This window comes from Mustelus asterias, chromosome 14, assembly GCF_964213995.1.
Source record: "Mustelus asterias chromosome 14, sMusAst1.hap1.1, whole genome shotgun sequence".
Lineage (NCBI taxonomy): Eukaryota > Metazoa > Chordata > Chondrichthyes > Carcharhiniformes > Triakidae > Mustelus > Mustelus asterias.
The window spans coordinates 4703946-4723691 of NC_135814.1; the positions used below are offsets into that span (position 1 = coordinate 4703946).

At 49.3% G+C, this 19746-nt stretch overlaps 1 protein-coding gene across 3 annotated transcripts in view; it reads right to left on the minus strand.

Moving 5' to 3' along the window:
* LOC144503465 (obscurin-like protein 1) overlaps window positions 1-19746 on the minus strand; it is a 100733-nt gene that overhangs the window by 4109 nt on the left and 76878 nt on the right. For all 3 annotated transcript variants that reach the window (XM_078227796.1, XM_078227795.1, XM_078227797.1), the window contains 7 exons: window positions 18290-18556; window positions 12588-12700; window positions 10279-10432; window positions 6336-6497; window positions 4784-4888; window positions 3618-3884; window positions 1218-1487 (listed from right to left, as the gene is read on the minus strand). In XM_078227796.1, coding sequence (XP_078083922.1) covers window positions 1218-1487; window positions 3618-3884; window positions 4784-4888; window positions 6336-6497; window positions 10279-10432; window positions 12588-12700; window positions 18290-18556 — 1338 coding nt within the window. The remainder of the gene's footprint in view (window positions 1-1217; window positions 1488-3617; window positions 3885-4783; window positions 4889-6335; window positions 6498-10278; window positions 10433-12587; window positions 12701-18289; window positions 18557-19746) is intronic.

Sequence of the window (19746 nt, forward strand, 5' to 3'; positions counted from 1 at the left end):
CAATAAATGCTGGTCTAGCCGGCAACACCCACACCTCGTGAATGAATAAAAATATCCGACCACAAGGAGTGGCTGAGGTGAGGAGCAGCGATACATTCAAAGGAAGCTTGACAAACGGCGGGGGCAGGGGAATAAAAAGATTTGTTAATAGGGTGAGTTAAAGTAGGAGGGACATATAGACTGGATGGGCCAAACATCTTGTAAATAGTTATGTAATTGTGTAGAGAAAGCAATCAGAGTGAGATTGTGACAGTGATAACGCAGTAAGAGTTTTAACAACACCAGGTTAAAGTCCAACAGGTTTATTTGGTAGCAAAAGCCATTAGCTTTCAGAGCGCTGCTCCTTCGTCAGATGGAGTGGATATCTGCCCACAAACAGGGCATACAGAGACACAAACTCAAGTTGCAGAATACTGATTAGAATGCGAATCTTTACAGCTAATCATTCTAATCAGTATTCTGTAACTTGAGTTTGTGTCTCTGTATGCCCTGTTTGAGAGCAGATATCCACTCCATCTGACGAAGGAGCAGCGCTCCGAAAGCTAATGGCATTTGCTACCAAATAAACCTGTTGGACTTTAACCTGGTGTGGTTAAAACTCTTACTGTGTGTACCCCAGTCCAACGCCGGCATCTCCACATCATGACAGTGATAACAGCTAGTGACAGAAAGGAGTATCACTGAACACGTTCACTCTTACAGAGAGAGGGCTATCGAGGCCTCACTGCACTGGCAGAGAGACTTTGCCATAAAACACTGTCAGGCAGCTCGGAATTACACAGTGAACATAAACAGGAACTACTTCAAGCCAATTTACTGCTCTGAATTCAGCCAGGATTTCAGTGAGGACATGCATTGTATCTGGGCAAGCAAAGCTCACTGCTGACATCCTGTGGAAGCACTTGGGCATTGCAGGAATAGCCAAACCAGTCATAATATGGAGTTAAACACATCCAATAGTAAACTCAATTCACCTAAATGATCCATAATTATCAGTATTTTACACCTTTTATACTAACTATTGCATATCCTCAGTTCTGGAGTTTTCTCCCTAACTCTCTCTGCTTCTCTTTGCTGTTTTAAAATATTACAATGAGCAAGGACATTTTGTTTGGTTATCTCCTCTGAAGGACCTCAGCATCTGTTTCTGATGTAGCGGTGTTCTATAAATGGCCATTGTTGCCTCTGTGCTGCTGTATTGTTCTACGAAGCTTTACCTTTGACCGTGAGCTGGGCGCTGGTGCGTGCCTTTCCTGCCATGAACTTCACCACCCCACTCATACTGGGGGAGGTTCTGCTGAGGATCAGCCTCTGGATTGTACCCTTGTTCTCCACGAGGACCCCGTTCCCGTGCTGGAGGAGCTGTCCATTGAGGCTCCACTGGGGGGGTCTGATCACAGGAACCGACACCTCACACTCCAGCTGGATGCCCTGAGGGGCCGTCACCTCCACATCCTCCAGATCCTTCACCATCAGAATGGCCTGCTCTGGAACAACATGTCAGAGAACATCTCACTCCAATAGAACCAAGCTCTTCCTCTATATCCCTGTTCTTCCATTCTCTTTCTGTCACTCCCCCATTTCTCTCTCTCTCTCTCTCTATTTCTCTCTCTATCTATCTCTCTCCCTCTCTATTTCTCTCTATCTCTCTCTATATCTCTCTATTCCTCTCTCTCTATCTCTCCCTCTCTCTCTCTCTATCTCTCTATCTCTCTATCTCTCTCTCTATTCCTCTCTATCTCTATCTCTCTATCTCTCTCTCCCTCTCTATCTCTATCTATCTCTCTCTATCTCTCTCTATCTCTCTCTCTCTCTCTCTATCTCTCTATCTCTCTCTCCCTCTCTATCTCTATCTCTATCTCTCTCTATCTCTCTCTATCTATCTCTCTATCTCTATCTCTCTCTCTATCTCCCTATTCCTCTTTCAGGGTCTGATTCGCTGGGCGGGATTTTATGGCCTCACTTGAGCAAGACCGGAAATTCCTGCCTGAGAACAATGGATATTTCTGTTGTCCGCCGCTCGCTCGCTCTGATTCCATGGCGGGCAGGGCGGTAGAATTCCAGCATCTCTCTCTCTCTCTCTCTTTGTACCTCACCATTTCTCTCTCTATTTCTCTCTCTCTCTCTTGCATCATAGAATCCTACAGTGCAGAAGGAGGCCATTTGGCCCATCGAGTCTGCACCAACCACAATCCCACCCAGGCCCTATCCCCATAACCCCATGCCATTTACCCTAGCCAGTCCCCCTGACACTAAGGGGCAATTTAGCCTGGCCAATCCACCTAACCCACACATCTCTCTCTCTCACTCAGTATTTCTCCCTCTCTATTGCTGATACTTTCTTCCAATTGTACATGTGGAACAGGGGGAGGCCATTCAGCCCCTCCAGCACCTTTCCCCATTCAATCAGACAATGGCTGATTTGTATTTTAACTCTATCAACTCGCCGAGATTCCACAACCCTTAATCCCCTTCCCAATAAATATCCATCAATCTCAGCTTTGAAGTTCTCAGTAAGACCCCCAGCCTGTTTGTAATATATATAAATGATTTGGAGGAAAATGTAACTGGTTTGATTAGTAAGTTTGCGGACGACACAAAGGTTGGTGGATTTGCGGATAGCGATGAGGACCATCAGAGGATACAGCAGGGTATAGATCAGTTGGAAACTTGGGCAGAGAGATGGCAGATGGAGTTCAATCCGGACAAATGTGAGGTAATGCATTTTGGAAGGTCTAATACAGATAGGAAATATACAGTAAATGGCAGAACCTTTAAGAGTATTGATAGGCAAAGGGATCTGGGTATACAGGTACACGGGTCACTGAAAGTGGCAATACAAGTGGAGAAGGTAGTCAAGAAGGCATACGGCATGCTTTCCTTCCATCGGCCAGGGTATTGAGTTTAAAAATTGGCAAGTCATGTTGCGGCTTTATAGAACCTTAGTTAGGCCGCACTTGGAATATAGTGTTCAATTCTGGTCACCACACTACCAGAAGGATGTGGAGGCTTTGTACAGAGAAGATTTACCAGGATGTTGCCTGGTATGGAGGGCATTAGCTATGAGGAGAGGTTGGAGAAACTTGGTTTGTTCTCACTGGAGCGACGGAGGTTGAGGGGAGACCTGATAGAAGTCTACAAGATTATGAGGGGCATGGACAGAGTGGATAGTCAGAAGCTTTTTCCCAGGGTGGAAGAGTCAATTACTCGGGGGCACAGGTTTAAGGTGCGAGGGGCAAGGTTTAAAGGAGATGCATGAGGCAGATTTTTTACACAGAGGGTGGTGGGTGCCTGGAACTCGTTGCCGGGGGAGGTAGTGGAAGTGGATACGGTAGTGACTTTTAAGGGGCGTCTTGACAAGTACATAAATAGGATGGGAATAGAGGGATATGGTCCCCAGAAGGGTAGGGGGTTTTAGTTCAGTCGGGCAGCATAGTCGGTGCAGGCTTGGAGGGCCGAAGGGCCTGTTCCTGTGCTGTAATTTTCTTTGTTCTTGTTCTCAATGGTGTATCTGGGGGAGAAGGTTCCGGATTTCCTCTGTATGAGGAACTGCTTCCTGACACCTCCCTGACGGGCCTGGCCCCAGGGGACACCAGGACCCTGACTGTCTGACGTACCTTCGACTAGAACCCTGGCGGACGAGCTGTCATCAAAGGCGTCACAAGTGTAGGTGTCCTCATCCTGGAAGCTGACATCGTGGATGACCAGTTGGCGGTAACAATCCTCGCTGCAGATCTCGTACTTGTCCATGGAATGGAGCTCCTCTTCACCCCGGAACCAGCGCACCCTGGCCCGCGGATTGGACACTTTACACTCCAGGATCACCTTGTGTTTCTCCAGTGCTGTCTTGTCCCGTAAAGGCTTCACAATCTTGATTGGCAGCTCTGGGGGAGAAGAAGATTTGTGCGCGACATCAGAGCAACGCATCAACCTCAGGAGATTCCCTGCTCTGTCTCTCTCTCCCTCGCTGTCGGGGGCTTACAACCAGACAAGGAATTCGCCTGTCACTCACGGCACGGTGGCACAGTGGGTTAGCACTGCTGCCTCACAGCGCCAGGGACCCAGGTTCGATTCCCGGCTTGGGTCACTGTCTGTGCGGAGTTTGCACATTCTCCCCGTGTCTGCGTGGGTTTCCTCCGGGTGCTCCGGTTTCCTCCCACAGTCCGAAAGATGTACGGGTTAGGTGGTTTGGCCATGCTAAATTGCCCCTTAATGTCCCGGGATATGTAGGTTAAAGGGATTAGTGGGGTAAAGGTGAGGGGTTATGGGGATAGGGCCTGGGTGAGATTGTACAGGCTCAATGGGCCGAATGGCCTCCTTCTGCACTGTAGGGATTCTATGATTCTATCTTCCGGATAGTCAAGGGACAGCGGCCACCAGGTGAGTCCTGATGACCTGATGTCCTCATCACCTGATGAAGGAACAGTGCTCCAAAGCTCGTGATACCAAATAAACTTGTTGGACTTTAACCTGGTGTTGTGGGACTTCTTACTGTGCTTACCCCAGTCCAACGCCGGCAACTCCACATCATGGCTTTATCAAAATAATGCCACCTTGCCATCCAGCAGAGGGATCCCCGGTTAAAGGTCTTACTGGAAAGACAGCACACCTGACAGTACAGCACTCCCTCAGTGCCGCACTGGGAGTGTCTGCCCCATTAGAGTGAACAGTTCTCTTTAACCCACCACCTTCCCGTGTGCTGACCCTGAGCTGTGACTGAGCAACATTGCAGCAGCTCCCATCGCTGATAATATCGGGAAATAGCAGAGTTAGAATGGAGTACCATTAACATCCAGGCGGGCCACAGACTCCACATTCTTGGCTGTGAACCGAACCTCGCCGGCGTCCTCTGCCTTCACCCTGTAGATCAGCAGGAAATGTTTGGTTCCTAGAAAAATGAGACAGTAACAAAATTGGCTTTTCATCGCAAAACAATCTTGCCCCTTCATGCAGGATGCGAAAGCAAACTAGACCAGGATTCATTGTAAACTGCGGGGGTAGGGGTGCAGGAGGGTGGGGGGTGCGGGAGGGTGGGGGGTGGGGGGGGAGTTGGAGACGAGGGTCAGGCAGCTTATTGACGGACATCAAAATCAAGCTTAATTCTGTTCCCACTTCTTCCCTCAGAAGCATAAATATAAATCTATGCATGCACACAACAGGGGGTTAGATACAGAGTAAAGCTCCCTCTACACTGTGGTGTTGTGAGACTTCTTACTGTGCCTACCCCAGTCCAACGCCGGCATCTCCACATCATCAAACACTCCCAGGACAGGTACAGCCCGGGGTCAGATACAGAGTAAAGCTCCCTGTACACTGTCCCCATCAAACACTCCCAGGACAGGTACAGCACGGGGTTAGATACAGAGTAAAGCTCCCTCTACACTGTCCCCATCAAACACTCCCAGGACAGGTTCAGCACGGGGTTAGATACAGAGTAAAGCTCCCTCTACACTGTCCCCATCAAACACTCCCAGGACAGGTACAGCACGGGGTTAGATACAGAGTAAAGCTCCCTCTACACTGTCCCCATCAAACACTTCCAAGATAAGTACAGCATGGGGTTAGATACAGAGTAAAGCTCCCTCTACACTGTTCCCATCAAACACTCCCAGGACAGGTACAGCACGGGGTTAGATACAGAGTAAAGCTCCCTCTACACTGTCCCCATCAAACACTCCCAGGACAGGTACAGCACAGGGTTAGATACGGAGTAAAGCTCCCTCTACACTGTCCCCATCAAACACTCCCAGGACAGGTACAGCACGGGGTTAGATACAGAGTAAAGCTCCCTCTACACTGTCCCCATCAAACACTCCCAGGACAGGCACAGCACGGGGTTTGATGCAATGTAAAGCTCCCTCTACACTGTCCCCATCAAACACTCCTAGGACGGTACAGCAAGGGGTTAGATACAGAGTAAAGCTGCCTCTACACTGTCCCCATCAAACACTCCCAGGACAAGTACAGCATGGGTTAGATACAGAGTAGCGCTCAATCTACACTGTCCCCATTAAACATCCCAGGACAGGCACAGCACGGGGTTAGATATAGATTAAAGCTCCCTCTGGACTGTCCCCATCAAACACTCCCAGGTCAGGTACAGCACGGGGTTAGATACAGAGTAAAGCTCCCTCTACACTGTCCCCATCAAACACTCCCAGGACAGGTACAGCACCATGTTAGATACAGAGTAAAGCTCCATCTGAATTATATCATCTCATTAACAAACTTGAATGGATTTGGAAATCGCTCCCACTATTGTTTGCTCTGTGCCAATATCTTGCACAGAAATGTTTTTAAGGACCAATATTGTGAAACGCCCCAGGCTTCCTCACCCTCCTGTCTTATTTTAACGCTGCTGTTTGATTTGATTTTATATCCATCCTTTAACCATTCACTCTTCACTTCTTCGTGAGAAACCTCACACACGAAGACTGCGTTGTCGTTCTCTCGCACCTCCAGGTCCTCCAGCTCCCTCACAATCTGAATTTCCCGTTCTGTAAAACAAAAACACAAACATCACTCCGTGGATACAAACTGTGCAGCAAAACCTCTCCCACCCACCCTGTCCTACTCTGAAGCCAAACCACACCATTGGCAGACTCACCATTCTATCCAATGCTTGGCTGAGCTTCAAACCCCAAACCCTCTCCAACACCTAGACCATTTATTTAACTCCTAACATCGTCTATCTCCTCCTGTCTCCTCTATGCAGCGGTGACCTCTGAACTTAACGATCACACTGCTGTCTTGTTGAGCTTCTCACATCACACCGGCTGAAAACGCAAGCTCATCCAAACTCTGCTGCCTCTGTCCAACCTCACACCAAGTCCGTCCACACATCCCCCCTCCATTCTCAGTGACCTGGATTGTTTCCATAGGAATATAGGAACATAGAAATTAGGAGCGAGAGTGGGTAATTCAGCCCTTCAAGCTTGCTCCGCCATTCTCTGTGATCATGGCTGATCTCCATCTTATAGAAACATAGAAATATAGAAAAACTACAGCACAAAACAGGCCCTTCGGCCCCACAAGTTGTGCCGAACATATCCCTACCTTTTAGGCCTGTCTATAACCCTCCATCCTATTAAGTCCCATGTACTCATCCAGGAGTTTCTTAAAAGACCCTATTGAGTTTGCCTCCACCACCACTGACGGCAGCCGATTCCACTCGCCCACCACCAGGGGCGGCATGGTAGCACAGTGGTTAGCACTGCTGCTTCACAGCTCCAGGGACCTGGGTTCGATTCCCGGCTTGGGTCACTGTCTGTGTGGAGTTTGCACATTCTCCTCGTGTCTGCGTGGGTTTCCTCCGGGTGCTCCGGTTTCCTCCCACAGTCCAAAGATGTGCGGGTTAGGTTGATTGGCCATGCTAAAATTGCCCTTAGTGTCCTGAGATGCGTAGGTTAAAGGGATTAGTGGGTAAAATATATGGGGGTAGGGCCTGGGTGGGATTGTGGTCGGTGCAGACTCGATGGGCCGAATGGCCTCTTTCTGTGCTGTAGGGTTTCTATGTTTCACCCTCTGTGTGAAAAACTTTCCCCAAACATTTCCCCTGTACCTACCCCCAGCACCTTAAACCTGTGTCCTCTCGTAGCAGCCATTTCCACCCTGGGAAAAAGCCTCTGAGAGTCCACCCGATCTATGCCTCTCAACAGCTTATATACCTCTATTAGGTCTCCTCTCATCCTACGTCTCTCCAAGGTGAAAAGACCGAACTCCCTCAGCCTATCCTCATGAGGCATGCCACTCAATCCACGCAACATCCTTGTAAATCGCCTCTGCACCCTTCCAATCTTTTCCACATCCTTCCTGTAATGAGGCAACCAGAACTGAGCACAGTACTCCAAGTGGGGTCTGACGAGGGTCTTATATAGCTGCATCATTATCCCCGGACTCCTAAACTCAATCCCTCAATTGATAAAGGCCAGCACACCATACGCCTTCTTAACCACCTCCTCCACCTGCGGGGCCGATTTTAGAGTCCTATGGACTCGGATCCCAAGATCCTTCTGATCCTCTGCAGTACTAAGAGTCTTTCCCTTTATATTGTACTCCTTCAGCCCATTCGACCTGCCAAAATGGACCACTACGCATTTATCTGGGTTGAAGTCCATCTGCCACTTCTCCGCCCAGTCTTGCATCCTATCTATGTCCCTCTGTAACTTCTGACATCCCTCCAGACTATCCACAACCCCACCAACCTGTTTGTGATGTGGGAAAGGGCGGTGGAAGCAGATTCAACAGGAAGTTTCAAAATGGGAATTGGATAAATACTTGAAGGAGAAAGATCTGTGGGCCAATGAGGAACGAGGAACAAAGGGAGATGTGCAGGGGAGGCTTTTCACGCAGGGTGGTGGGTGCCTGGAACGCGCTGCCAGAGGAGGTGGTGGAAGCAGGCACATTAACAACAATTTAAGAGGCACCTGGATGGGTCCATGAATAGGGAGGGAATAGAGGGACACGGTCCGAATGAGGGCATCTTGATCAGCACGGGCTTGAAGGGCCTGTTCCTGTGCTGTACTTTTCTTGTTCTTTGAGCGGGGTGGATGTGACTAATTGAGTCGCTCACTGAATGGAAAGTACAGACCTGATGGATCGAGCGGTCTTCTGTGCTGTAAGATTCTGTGATTCTCTTACCACAGGTCCAACCCACTCCAGCCTTGGGCCTGGAGGGGGCGGTGTTGCTGGAAGCCAAAACTGTGGGTGCAGATCAAAGAGACTGACTTCTATTAGCAGCAATGGCTGCCGGGGTGGAATCTTCCAGCGGGTGTCCATTAACAAGACTCCAGCCAGTTGTATCTTGGCCCTGGGTGGATGGGACCGCATTCAGCCCTGACCAATTGGCTTCCAGCCAGCATCCGGCCATCCCTCTGAGTGCGAGTCTAGCCGTACGTCTGCAGGATGTGGGTCTGGCCTCCGAATGGGCTCGGGGTCACGGGGGAAGAAAATTAACTGCTCAGACCCCCTCATCGACCCAAGAGCGAATGTACAGAACCCCCTTAATCTTAGAAAAGAAAGACTTGCATTTATATAGCACCTTTCACAACCTCAGCACCTCACAAGGTGCATTCGGGCCAATGAAGTGCAGTCACTGTTGTAATGTCAGAAACTCAGGGGCCAATTTGCACACAGCAAGATCCCACAAGCAGTAATGTGATCATGTTCACATTTTCAGTTATCTGGTGGAATGATAAGTATTGTCACTGGCCAGGGGGAGAACTCTCCCCATCTACAGAATAAAATATCTTTATATCTCCAGCCTCGGGTTTAACCTTTCACCTCTGACAGTGCTGCGCTCCCCTGCAAGCACCGGCCTGGTCAAGCTTCTCAGTGTCGGGAGTGGGGTCTGCTCTGACTTCGAGGTGAGTGTGTTACAACAGACCCACTGTTGATTCCGTCTATATTGCCAGAACTTTGCAACTTAAGATCCCAGTTTTGGCCCCTTGTAAAGTGAAAGATTTGGATGATGTTGGAGAAGGTGTAGAGGGTGTGAATACCATAACACACAAGGCCACAAGAAACTATAAAGAGTTGCGAATGAAGCCCAGCCTATCACGCAAACCTGCCTCCACATGCCTCGGAAAAGCAGCCAGCATAATCAAGGACCCCACACACCCCGGACATTCTCTCTTCCACCTTCTTCTGACGGGAAAAAGATACAAAAGTCTGAGTTCACGTATCAACTGACTCAAGAACAGATTCTTCCCTGCTGCCATCAGACTTTTGAATGGACCTACCTTATATTAAGCTGATCTTTCTCTGGTGGAGATGCTGGTATTGGACTGGGAGCGGTGGGGGCACAGTAAGAAGTCTCACAACACCAGGTTAAAGTCCAACAGGTTTATTTGGAATCACGAGCTTTCGGAGCGCTGCTCCTTCACTCACCTGATGAAGGGGCAGCGCTCCGAAAGCTCGTGATTCCAAATAAACCTGTTGGACTTTAACCTGGTGTTGTGAGACTTCTTACCGTGTACATCCTATCTGTAACTACAACACTATATTCTGCACCCTCTCCTTTCCTTCTCCCCTGTGTACTCTATGAATGGTATGTTTTGACTATATAGCGCGCAAGAAAGAAAACCTTCACTGTATCCCAATACATGCGACAATAATCAATCAAAACTCAAAGCCCTTCGTTGTGAGGAGGTTACACACAGAATCATGGCCGACACAAAAGAAAATATTAATGTTTCAAAAAAGGATGAGTGAATTCCAGTCAAGCTCATTGGTGAGCTCTGCAGCCAGTGAAGATAAGGCCCAGGGATCGATAATTACCATAAACCGTCAGCGTTCCAGAGGTTGTGATATCGCCGGTTTGACAGGTGTAAGTTCCTGAATCTTGCACTCCGCATTTCCCCAAGTGAGCAAACCTCTTCCTCCCCATTGAATAAATACGAACATTTTTGTTGGGTTTCAGCTCCAAGTCATTCTGTCAATGGAAACGTCAATGAATAAAAAGGAGGTTCTAGCACAGGGTTAGATACAGAGTGAAGCTCCCTCTACACTGTCCCCATCAAACACTCCCAGGACAGGTACAGCACGGGGTTAGGTACAGAGTAAAGCTCCCTTTACACTGTCCCCATCAAACACTCCCAGGACAGGTACAGCACGGGGTTAGATACAGAGTAAAGCTCCCTCTACACTGTCCCCATCAAACACTCCCAGGACAGGTACAGCACGGGGTTAGATACAGAGTAAAGCTCCCTCTACACTGTCCCCATCAAACACTCCCAGGACAGGTACAGCACGGGGTTAGATACAGAGTAAAGCTCCCTCTACACTGTCTCCCTCAAACACTCCCAGGGTAGGTACAGCACGGGGTTAGATACAGAGTAAAGCTCCCTCTACACTGTCCCCATCAAACACTCCCAGGACAGGTACAGCACGGGGTTAGATACAGAGTAAAGCTCCCTCTACACTGTCCCCATCAAACACTCCCAGGACAGGTACAGCACGGGGTTAGATACAGAGTAAAGCTCCCTCTACACTGTCCCCCATCAAACACTCCCAGGACAGGTACAGCACGGGGTTAGATACAGAGTAAAGCTCCCTCTACACTGTCCCCCATCAAACACTCCCAGGACAGGTACAGCACGGGGTTAGATACAGAGTAAAGCTCCCTCTACACTGTCCCCCATCAAACACTCCCAGGACAGGTACAGCACGGGGTTAGTTACAGAGTAAAGCTCCCTCTACACTGTCCCCATCAAACACTCCCAGGACAGGTACAGCACGGGGTTAGATACAGAGTAAAGCTCCCTCTACACTGTCCCCATCAAACACTCCCAGGACAGGTACAGCACGGGGTTAGATACAGAGTAAAGCTCCCTCTACACTGTCCCCATCAAACACTCCCAGGACAGGTACAGCACGGGATTACATACAGAGTAAAGCTCCCTCTACACCATCCCCATCAAACACTCCCAGGACAGGTACAGCACGGGGTTACATACAGAGTAAAGCTCCCTCTACACTGTCCCCATCGAATATTCCCAGGACAGGTACAGCACGGGATTAGATACAGAGTAAAGCTCCCTCTACACTGTCCCCATCAAACACTCCCAGGACAGGTACAGCACGGGGTTAGATACAGAGTAAAGCTCCCTCTACACTGTCCTCATCAAACACTCCCAGGACAGGTACAGCACGGGGTTAGATACAGAGTAAAGCTCCCTCTACACTGTCCCCATCAAACACTCCCAGGACAGGTACAGCACGGGGTTAGATACAGAGTAAAGCTCCCTCTACACTGTCTCCCTCAAACACTCCCAGGGTAGGTACAGCACGGGGTTAGATACAGAGTAAAGCTCCCTCTCCACTGTCCCCCATCAAACACTCCCAGGACAGGTACAGCACGGGGTTAGATACAGAGTAAAGCTCCCTCTACACTGTCCCCATCAAACACTCCCAGGACAGGTACAGCACGGGGTTAGATACAGAGTAAAGCTCCCTCTACACTGTCCCCCATCAAACACTCCCAGGACAGGTACAGCACGGGGTTAGTTACAGAGTAAAGCTCCCTCTATACTGTCCCCATCAAACACTCCCAGGACAGGTACAGCACGGGGTTAGGTACTGAGTAAAGCTCTCTCTACACTGTCCCCCATCAAACACTCCCAGGACAGGTACAGCACAGGGTTAGATACAGAGTGAAGCTCCCTCTACACTGCTCCCCCATCAAACACTCCCAGGACAGGTACAGCACGGGGTTAGGTACAGAGTAAAGCTCCCTCTACACTGTCCCCATCAAACACTCCCAGGACAGGTACAGCACAGGGTTAGATACAGAGTAAAGCTCCCTCTACACTGTCCCCATCAAACACTCCCTGGACGGATATACCTTTGCTACCTCGGGAGCTGAATACTCTAATTAACATGTTGACCGCTCTCTATATTCTACCTTTGTGAAGTTGAACTCATGCACAACTCTGCAGCCCGTGTTCTGACTCGCAGCGAGTCCTGTTGACCCCTCACCCCATGACCCAGCCCGTTTCAGGAGGGGACCAGAAAAAGTAAGTTAAATCCTGTGCCTGATCTGATTGAACAGTGCGTCAGGGAAGTGCAGAACACTAGCTCCCTCCTACCTTATACCAGGTGACGTCTGCATTCGGCCTGGACAGCTCACACTCCAAGGTGATGACGGTAGTTTCTGGAACCCGCAGCTCCTTCAGCGGCTTCAGGAAGGTCACCGGGGGCTCTGAAACAGACCAGGCACAAGGCTGGGTGAGAGGAGACCAGGGTGGGTGCCAGCACAGGGGATTGGGCAGTGCCCACGAGGGAACCACCTGGCACCTAGTCCCCATTCCACTCCAGCTCTGTGTAACACGCTGGATAGTGCCTCATAAAACAAGGTCCTGTCACCTCCGCAAACCCTAACACACTTACCCCCAACCCAGAGAACAATCCCCCCCGGACCCAATCCCCCCCCCCCCCCCCCCCCCCGACCCTGAACACACTCCCCCGGAACACATTCCCCCTCAAACACATGCCTCCCCAATGAACACACTCCCCCCACCCCGAACACACTCTCCCCCCAAACACACTCCCCCCACAACACACTCCCCCCCCCCCCCCCCCCCCCGAACACACTCCCCCCACCCCGAACACACTCTCCCCCCAAACACACTCCCCCCACAACACCCCCCCCCCCGAACACACTCCCCCCCCTGCCGAATACACTACCTCCCCTGAACACACTCCCCACTCCCCGCCCCCTTGTCCTGTGGAAGGGTAATTGACCTGCTGGGAAGCCTTGCCCACTGCTGGAAGATGTTGGTTAGCTCTTAGAATCAGGGACTTGCAATGTCTACCAGTGTCCACCAGCTGTTTAAAGAACTGCCCAGGAGCTCCTGCCCAGAACTCAATGCAGCACTCAATGTGCGGGTCCAATAACAACTTGCATTTATATAGCACCTTGAATGTAGTAAAACAGCCCAGGACACTTGCAGGAACCATTATGAGACTACTTTTTACACCAGATCACAAAGGAGCCTGAGGACAGGTCGTGGAAAACTTCGATAAAGACGAAGATTTTAAGGTCCTATGAGCTATATCTAAACTCCTTATTGAAAACATGCTCAGTTTTGGGCTCAGCTACTTTCTGTGGTGGAGAATTCCACAGGCTGACCACTCTCTGGGTGAAGAAATTTCAGTCCTAAATGGTTTACCTCTTATCCTCAGACTGTGACCTCTGGTTCTGGACTCCCCCCACCATCGGGAACATCCTTCCTGCATCTACCCTGTCTAGGCCTGTTAGAATTTTTAAAGTCTCTATGACATCCCCCCTCATTCGTCTGAACTCCAGCGAAAACAATCCTAACCCAGTCAATCTCTCCTCATACATCAGTCCCGCCATCCCCGGAATCAGCCTGGTAAACCTTCGCTACATTCCCTCGAGAGCAAGAGCATTCTTCCTCGGATAAGGAGACCAAAACTGCACACGATAGTCCAGGTGTGGTCTCACCAAGGCGCTGTATAACTGCAGGGAGACATGCCTGCTCCTGTACTCGAATCTTCTTGCTTTGAAGGCCAATATACCACTTGCCTTCTTTACTGCCTGCTGCACCTGCAAGTCTACAACAACGCCTGCCCTGTCATCCTTAATGTGTTTTTAAAAACGACTTCATTAAATTATCTTCTTATTTATGGTGCTTTTTATTAAATAACCACCAGGGACCCGGGTTCGATTCCCGGCTCGGGTCACTGTCTGTGTGGAGTTTGCACATTCTCCCTGTGTCTGCGTGGGTTTCCTCCGGGTGCTCCAGTTTCCTCCCACAGTCCAAAAATGTGTGTGTTACGTTGATTGGCCATGCTAAAAATTGCCCCATAGTGTCCTGGGATGCGTAGGTTAGAGGGATTAGTGGGTAAATATGCAGGAATATGGGGGTAGGGCCTGGGTGGGATTGTGGTCGGTGCAGACTCGATGGGCCGAATGGCCTCTTTCTGTACTGTAGAGTTCCTATGATTCTATGATTTCTATGATTCACCTGGTTGTACACTGTTTTAACCCCTAGGGAACTTATCCACTTTCTAGATTATTCCTAAACAGCTAACCCTGTCATAGAGTAACAACCAATCCAAACCCCAAGCTTACACTCTAATCCTCGGTGTACTCCAAAGCACCAAATCACCAAAACATCAAATCGCCAAATAACCAAACACCAAACCACCAAATCACCAACTAATTCACCTCTTCTCCTGCAGCCAGGCACGAACACTCTCTGAAAAAGCTAGAAAGCAAAAAAGTGCATCTTTCCCCTTCACACCCAATTCCCAGACATTCTCACTCACACTGCGTCTCACTCAGGTGAAGTCCCTCTCACTGCTCGTGTGCTACTTACTGTCTAATCACAGTCTTAATTCCCTTTTGAATCCTCGATTTTCTCTGTCTCCCCCACACTCTCAGGCAGCACATTCCAGACATAAGAACATAAGAACTAGGAGCAGGAGTAGGCCATCTGACCCCTCGAGCCTGCTCCGCCATTCAATAAGATCATGGCTGATCTTTTTGTGGACTCAGCTCCACTTCCCCGCCTGCTCACCATAACCCTTAATTCCTTTACTGTTCAAAAATGTATCTATCCTTGCCTTAAAAACATTCAATGAGGTAGCCTCAACTGCTTCACTGGGCAGGGAATTCCACAGATTCACAACCCTTTGTGTGAAGAAGCTCCTCCTCAACTCAGTCCTAAATCTGCTTCCCCTTATTTTGAGGCTATGCCCCCCAGTTCTAGTTTCACCCACCAGTGGAAACAACTTCCCTGCTTCTATCTTATCTATTCCCTTCATAATCTTATATGTTTCTATAAGATCTCCCCTCATTCTTCTGATTTCCAATGAGTATAGCCCCAGCCTACTCAGTATCTCCTCATAAGCCAACCCTCTCAACTCTGGAATCAACCGAGTGAATCTCCTCTGCACCCCCCTCCAGTGCCAGTATATCCTTTCTCAAGTAAGGAGACCAAAACTGTGCACAGTACTCCAGGTGTGGCCTCACCAGCACCTTATACAGCTGCAACATAACCTCGCTGTTTTTAAATTCCATCCCTCTGGCAATGAAGGACAAAATTCCATTTGCCTTCTTAATTACCTGCTGCACCTGCAAACCCGAACCACTCCTGAAAAAGCTTTTCCTCAAGTGTGCTCTGGTTCTCTATCTTTCCACCAATGGGGGCAGTTTCTCTCTCCCGACTCTGCAGCCCCCTCATACTTTTAAACATGGCGATTAAATCTTCTCCCAACCTTCTCTTCTCCAAGGGAAACAATTCTCAACTTCTCCAATATATCCACATGACTGAAGATAGATTTCTTTATTCTTCCACGGGATGTGGGTGTCGCTGGGTCAGCGTTTGTTACCCATCCCTAGTTGCCCCTGAACTGAGTGTCTCACTCGGCCATTTCAGAGGGCAGTTGAGATTCACCCACATTGCTGTGGCTCTGGAGTCACATGTAGGCCAGACCGGGTAAGGACAGCAGATTTCCTTCCCTAAAGGACATTAGTGACCCAGAAGGGTTTTTGCAACAATCGATGGTCACCATCACTGAGACTAGCTTTATATTCCAGATTTATTAATTGAATTTAAGTTCTACCAGCTGCCGTGATGGGATTTGAACCCTGGTCCCTGAATCTTATCTGGGGTCTCTGGATTACCTAGCCCAGTGACATTGCCACTACTCCACCATTGTCCCTGCAATTCCCCCAGCACAGGAACAGGCCATTAGCTCCATGCGGCTGTTTACGTTCCGAAAGTCTCCTCTCTCTGTTTCATTCCACCCCATCACCATATCCTTCTTTCCTCTCTGCCTCCGCCTCCCCCCATTCCCCCCCCCCCACCCCGTGTTTATCCAGCTTCTCCTTTAAATACACCCATGTCATTACCCTCTCTGTGGGAGCGAGTTCCACATTATCACCACTCTCTGGTGAGCCCAATCCATCACGCAAACCAGCCTCCCACCCATTGACTCTGTCTACACTTCCCGCTGCCTCGGCAAAGCAGCCAGCATAATCAAGGACCCCCACGCAGCCCGGACATTCTCTCTTCCACCTTCTTCCATCGGGAAAAAGATACAAAAGTCTGAGGTCACTCACCAACCGGCTCAAGAACAGCTTCTTCCCTGCTGCTGCCATCGGACTTTTGAATGGACCTACCTTGCATTAAGTTGATCTTTCTCTACACCCTAGCTATGACTGTAACACTACATTCTGCACTCTCTCCTTTCCTTCTCTATGAACTGTATGCTTTGTCTGTATAGCATGCAAGAAATAATACTTTTCACTGTATATTAATACATGCGACAATAATAAATCAAATCAAATATTCCTGGATTTCCTAGTGGATTTATTAGTGACGATTCTATATTGATGACCCCTGGTTCCGATCTCCCCCACAAGTGGAAACATCTTCTCCACATCCACCCTATTAACCCCTTTCCCCACCTCTAAAGATCTGACTATCCCTCAGCCTTCTCTTCTCCAGGGACAGAGCTCCAGCCCGTTCAGTCTCCCTCGGTTGGTATAAACTTTCAGTTCTACTATTATCCCCCATGCTCCTTCTCCAATGCATCCCAATCCTTTAGTAATATGGAAGACAGAACTGTGCCGGGAGTTCCGAGTGTGATCAAAACCAGGTTCGACACACATTCCAAGGAATCTTTCCTGCTTTTCATTGATACTCATCTAGTCGGGGTTTATCTCAGGGTAGAAATGGTTCAGGGAAAAGTGAAAAGAAGCGTTAGAAATTACAAAGGGCAGCAATAGAGTAAAGAGAGAGAAATAGCTTCTATAAGGTGAAGTTTATTTATTAGTCACAAGTTAGGCTTACATTAACACTGCAATGAAGTTACTGTGAAAATCCCCTAGTCGCCACACTCCGGTGCCTGTTCGGGTACACTGAGGGAGAATTTAGCACAGCCAATGCACCTAACCAGCACGTCTTTCGGACTGTGGGAGGAAACCGGAGCATCCGGAGGAAACCCACGCAGACACGGTGAGAACATGCAATCACCACACAGGCACAGTGAACCAAGCCGGGAATCGAACCGGGGTCTCTGGCGCTGTGAGGCAGCAGTGCTAACCGCTATACCACCATACCGCCCCCAGTCGCAGCCTGTACATCCCTCCCTCTCTCTGTAACATCCTCCAGCTGGTAATAAGAGGGCACAGGTTTACGATGATTGCCGACATAAGCAGAGGGGGAGGTGAGGAAAACTTGCTTTACTTAGTGAGTTGTTGTGATCCGCAATGTTCTGCCTAAAAGGGCGTTGGAAACAGATTCAATAACTTTCAAAAGAGAATTTGCAGGGTTGTTAGGGGAAGGGCGGGGGAAGGGCGGGGGGAGGTGGGGAATTGGGATAAATTGGATAAATCTTTCACAGAGTCGGAACAGGCACGAAGGCCCCCATCCATGCCTCCAGGTTCTCCGGGTCTACCTGGGAAAAAGATACAAAAGTTTGAGCTAACGTACCAACCAACTCAAGAACAGCTTCTTCCCTGCTGCCATCAGACTTTTGAATGGACTTACCTCGCACTAAGTTGATAATTTCTCTACACCCTAGCTATGACTGTAACACCACATTCTGCACTCTCTCCTTTCCTTTTCTATGAACGGTATGTTTTGTCTGTATAGCGCGCAGGAAACAATACTTTTCACTGTCTCCCAATACATGTGACAATAATAAATCAAATCAAAAATCAAAATCAAGTCCATTACTCAAGGTGTGAGTCCAAACTGGGTCACGTTGTCAGGACGGTCAGCACGGGGGCATCTGTGGGAGGAGGGAATCTCACCTTTGACCGTTATCCGTGAGGTGCTTCGGACACTGCCGGCTTGGAACGTGATGGTCCCGGAATCCTCGAGTGTGAGGGCGGAGAGCGTGAGGCTGTGAACTCTCCCAGTCGAGCTGATCCGCCGATTGTTGTCCGGCTTCACTCGAATCCCATCTTTAATCCACACACCTTCCACATCCGGGTGGGATAACTCCACTTGGACTGTGACCGCCTCTTTCTCACAAACCTCCAGGTCCTCCAGCGGTTTTTTCACTGTTATCCTTCGAGCTGGTTCCAAAAGGAAAAGAGAGAGAAACAACATCATCCCTGCGGCCAAATACAATACCCACCGTCACCACTCTCTCCTCCCCTCATCCCATTCACAACCCGTCTCCTCCACAGGCTGATCTCACAGATCTGAGATCTCACCTCGATCAACAATGATGTGGTGATGCTGGCATTGGCATGTGCACTCAATCATTATCTTGTAATTGAGTCTGTGTCGATATATCTGCCCTGTTTGTGAATCCAACTCACCACTCACCTGATGAAGGAGCAGCGCTCCGAAAGCTCATGCTACCAAATAAACCTGTTGGACTTTAACCTGGTGTTTGTGAGACTACTTACTCAACCAACAAAGGAGACAAATTCCATCATCAACCACGTTCATATACACAGCCAAACACAGACTAGATACAGAATAAAGCTCCCTCTACACTGTCCCCATCAAACACTCCCAGGACAGGTACAACACGGGGTTAGATACAGAGTAAAGCTCCCTCTACACTGTCCCCCATCAAACACTCCCAGGACAGGTACAGCACGGGGTTAGATACAGAGTAAAGCTCCCTCTACACTGTCCCCCATCAAACACTCCCAGGACAGGTACAGCACGGGGTTAGATACAGAGTAAAGCTCCCTCTGCACTGTCCCCCATCAAACACTCCCAGGACAGGTACAACACGGGGTTAGATACAGAGTAAAGCTCCCTCTACACTGTCCCCCATCAAACACTCCCAGGACAGGTACAGCACGGGGTTAGATACAGAGTAAAGCTCCCTCTACACTGTCCCCCATCAAACACTCCCAGGACAGGTACAGCACGGGGTTAGATACAGAGTAAAGCTCCCTCTACACTGTCCCCCATCAAACACTCCCAGGACAGGTACAACACGGGGTTAGATACAGAGTAAAGCTCCGTCTACACTGTCCCCATCAAACACTCCCAGGACAGGTACAGCACGGGGTTACATACAGAGTAAAGCTCCCTCTACACTGTCCCCATCAAACACTCCCAGGACAGGTACAGCACGGGGTTACATACAGAGTAAAGCTCCCTCTACACTGTCCCCATCAAACACTCCCAGGACAGGTACAACACGGGGTTAGATACAGAGTAAAGCTCCCTCTACACTGTCCCCCATCAAACACTCCCAGGACAGGTACAGCTTGGGGTTAGATACAGAGTAAATCTCCCT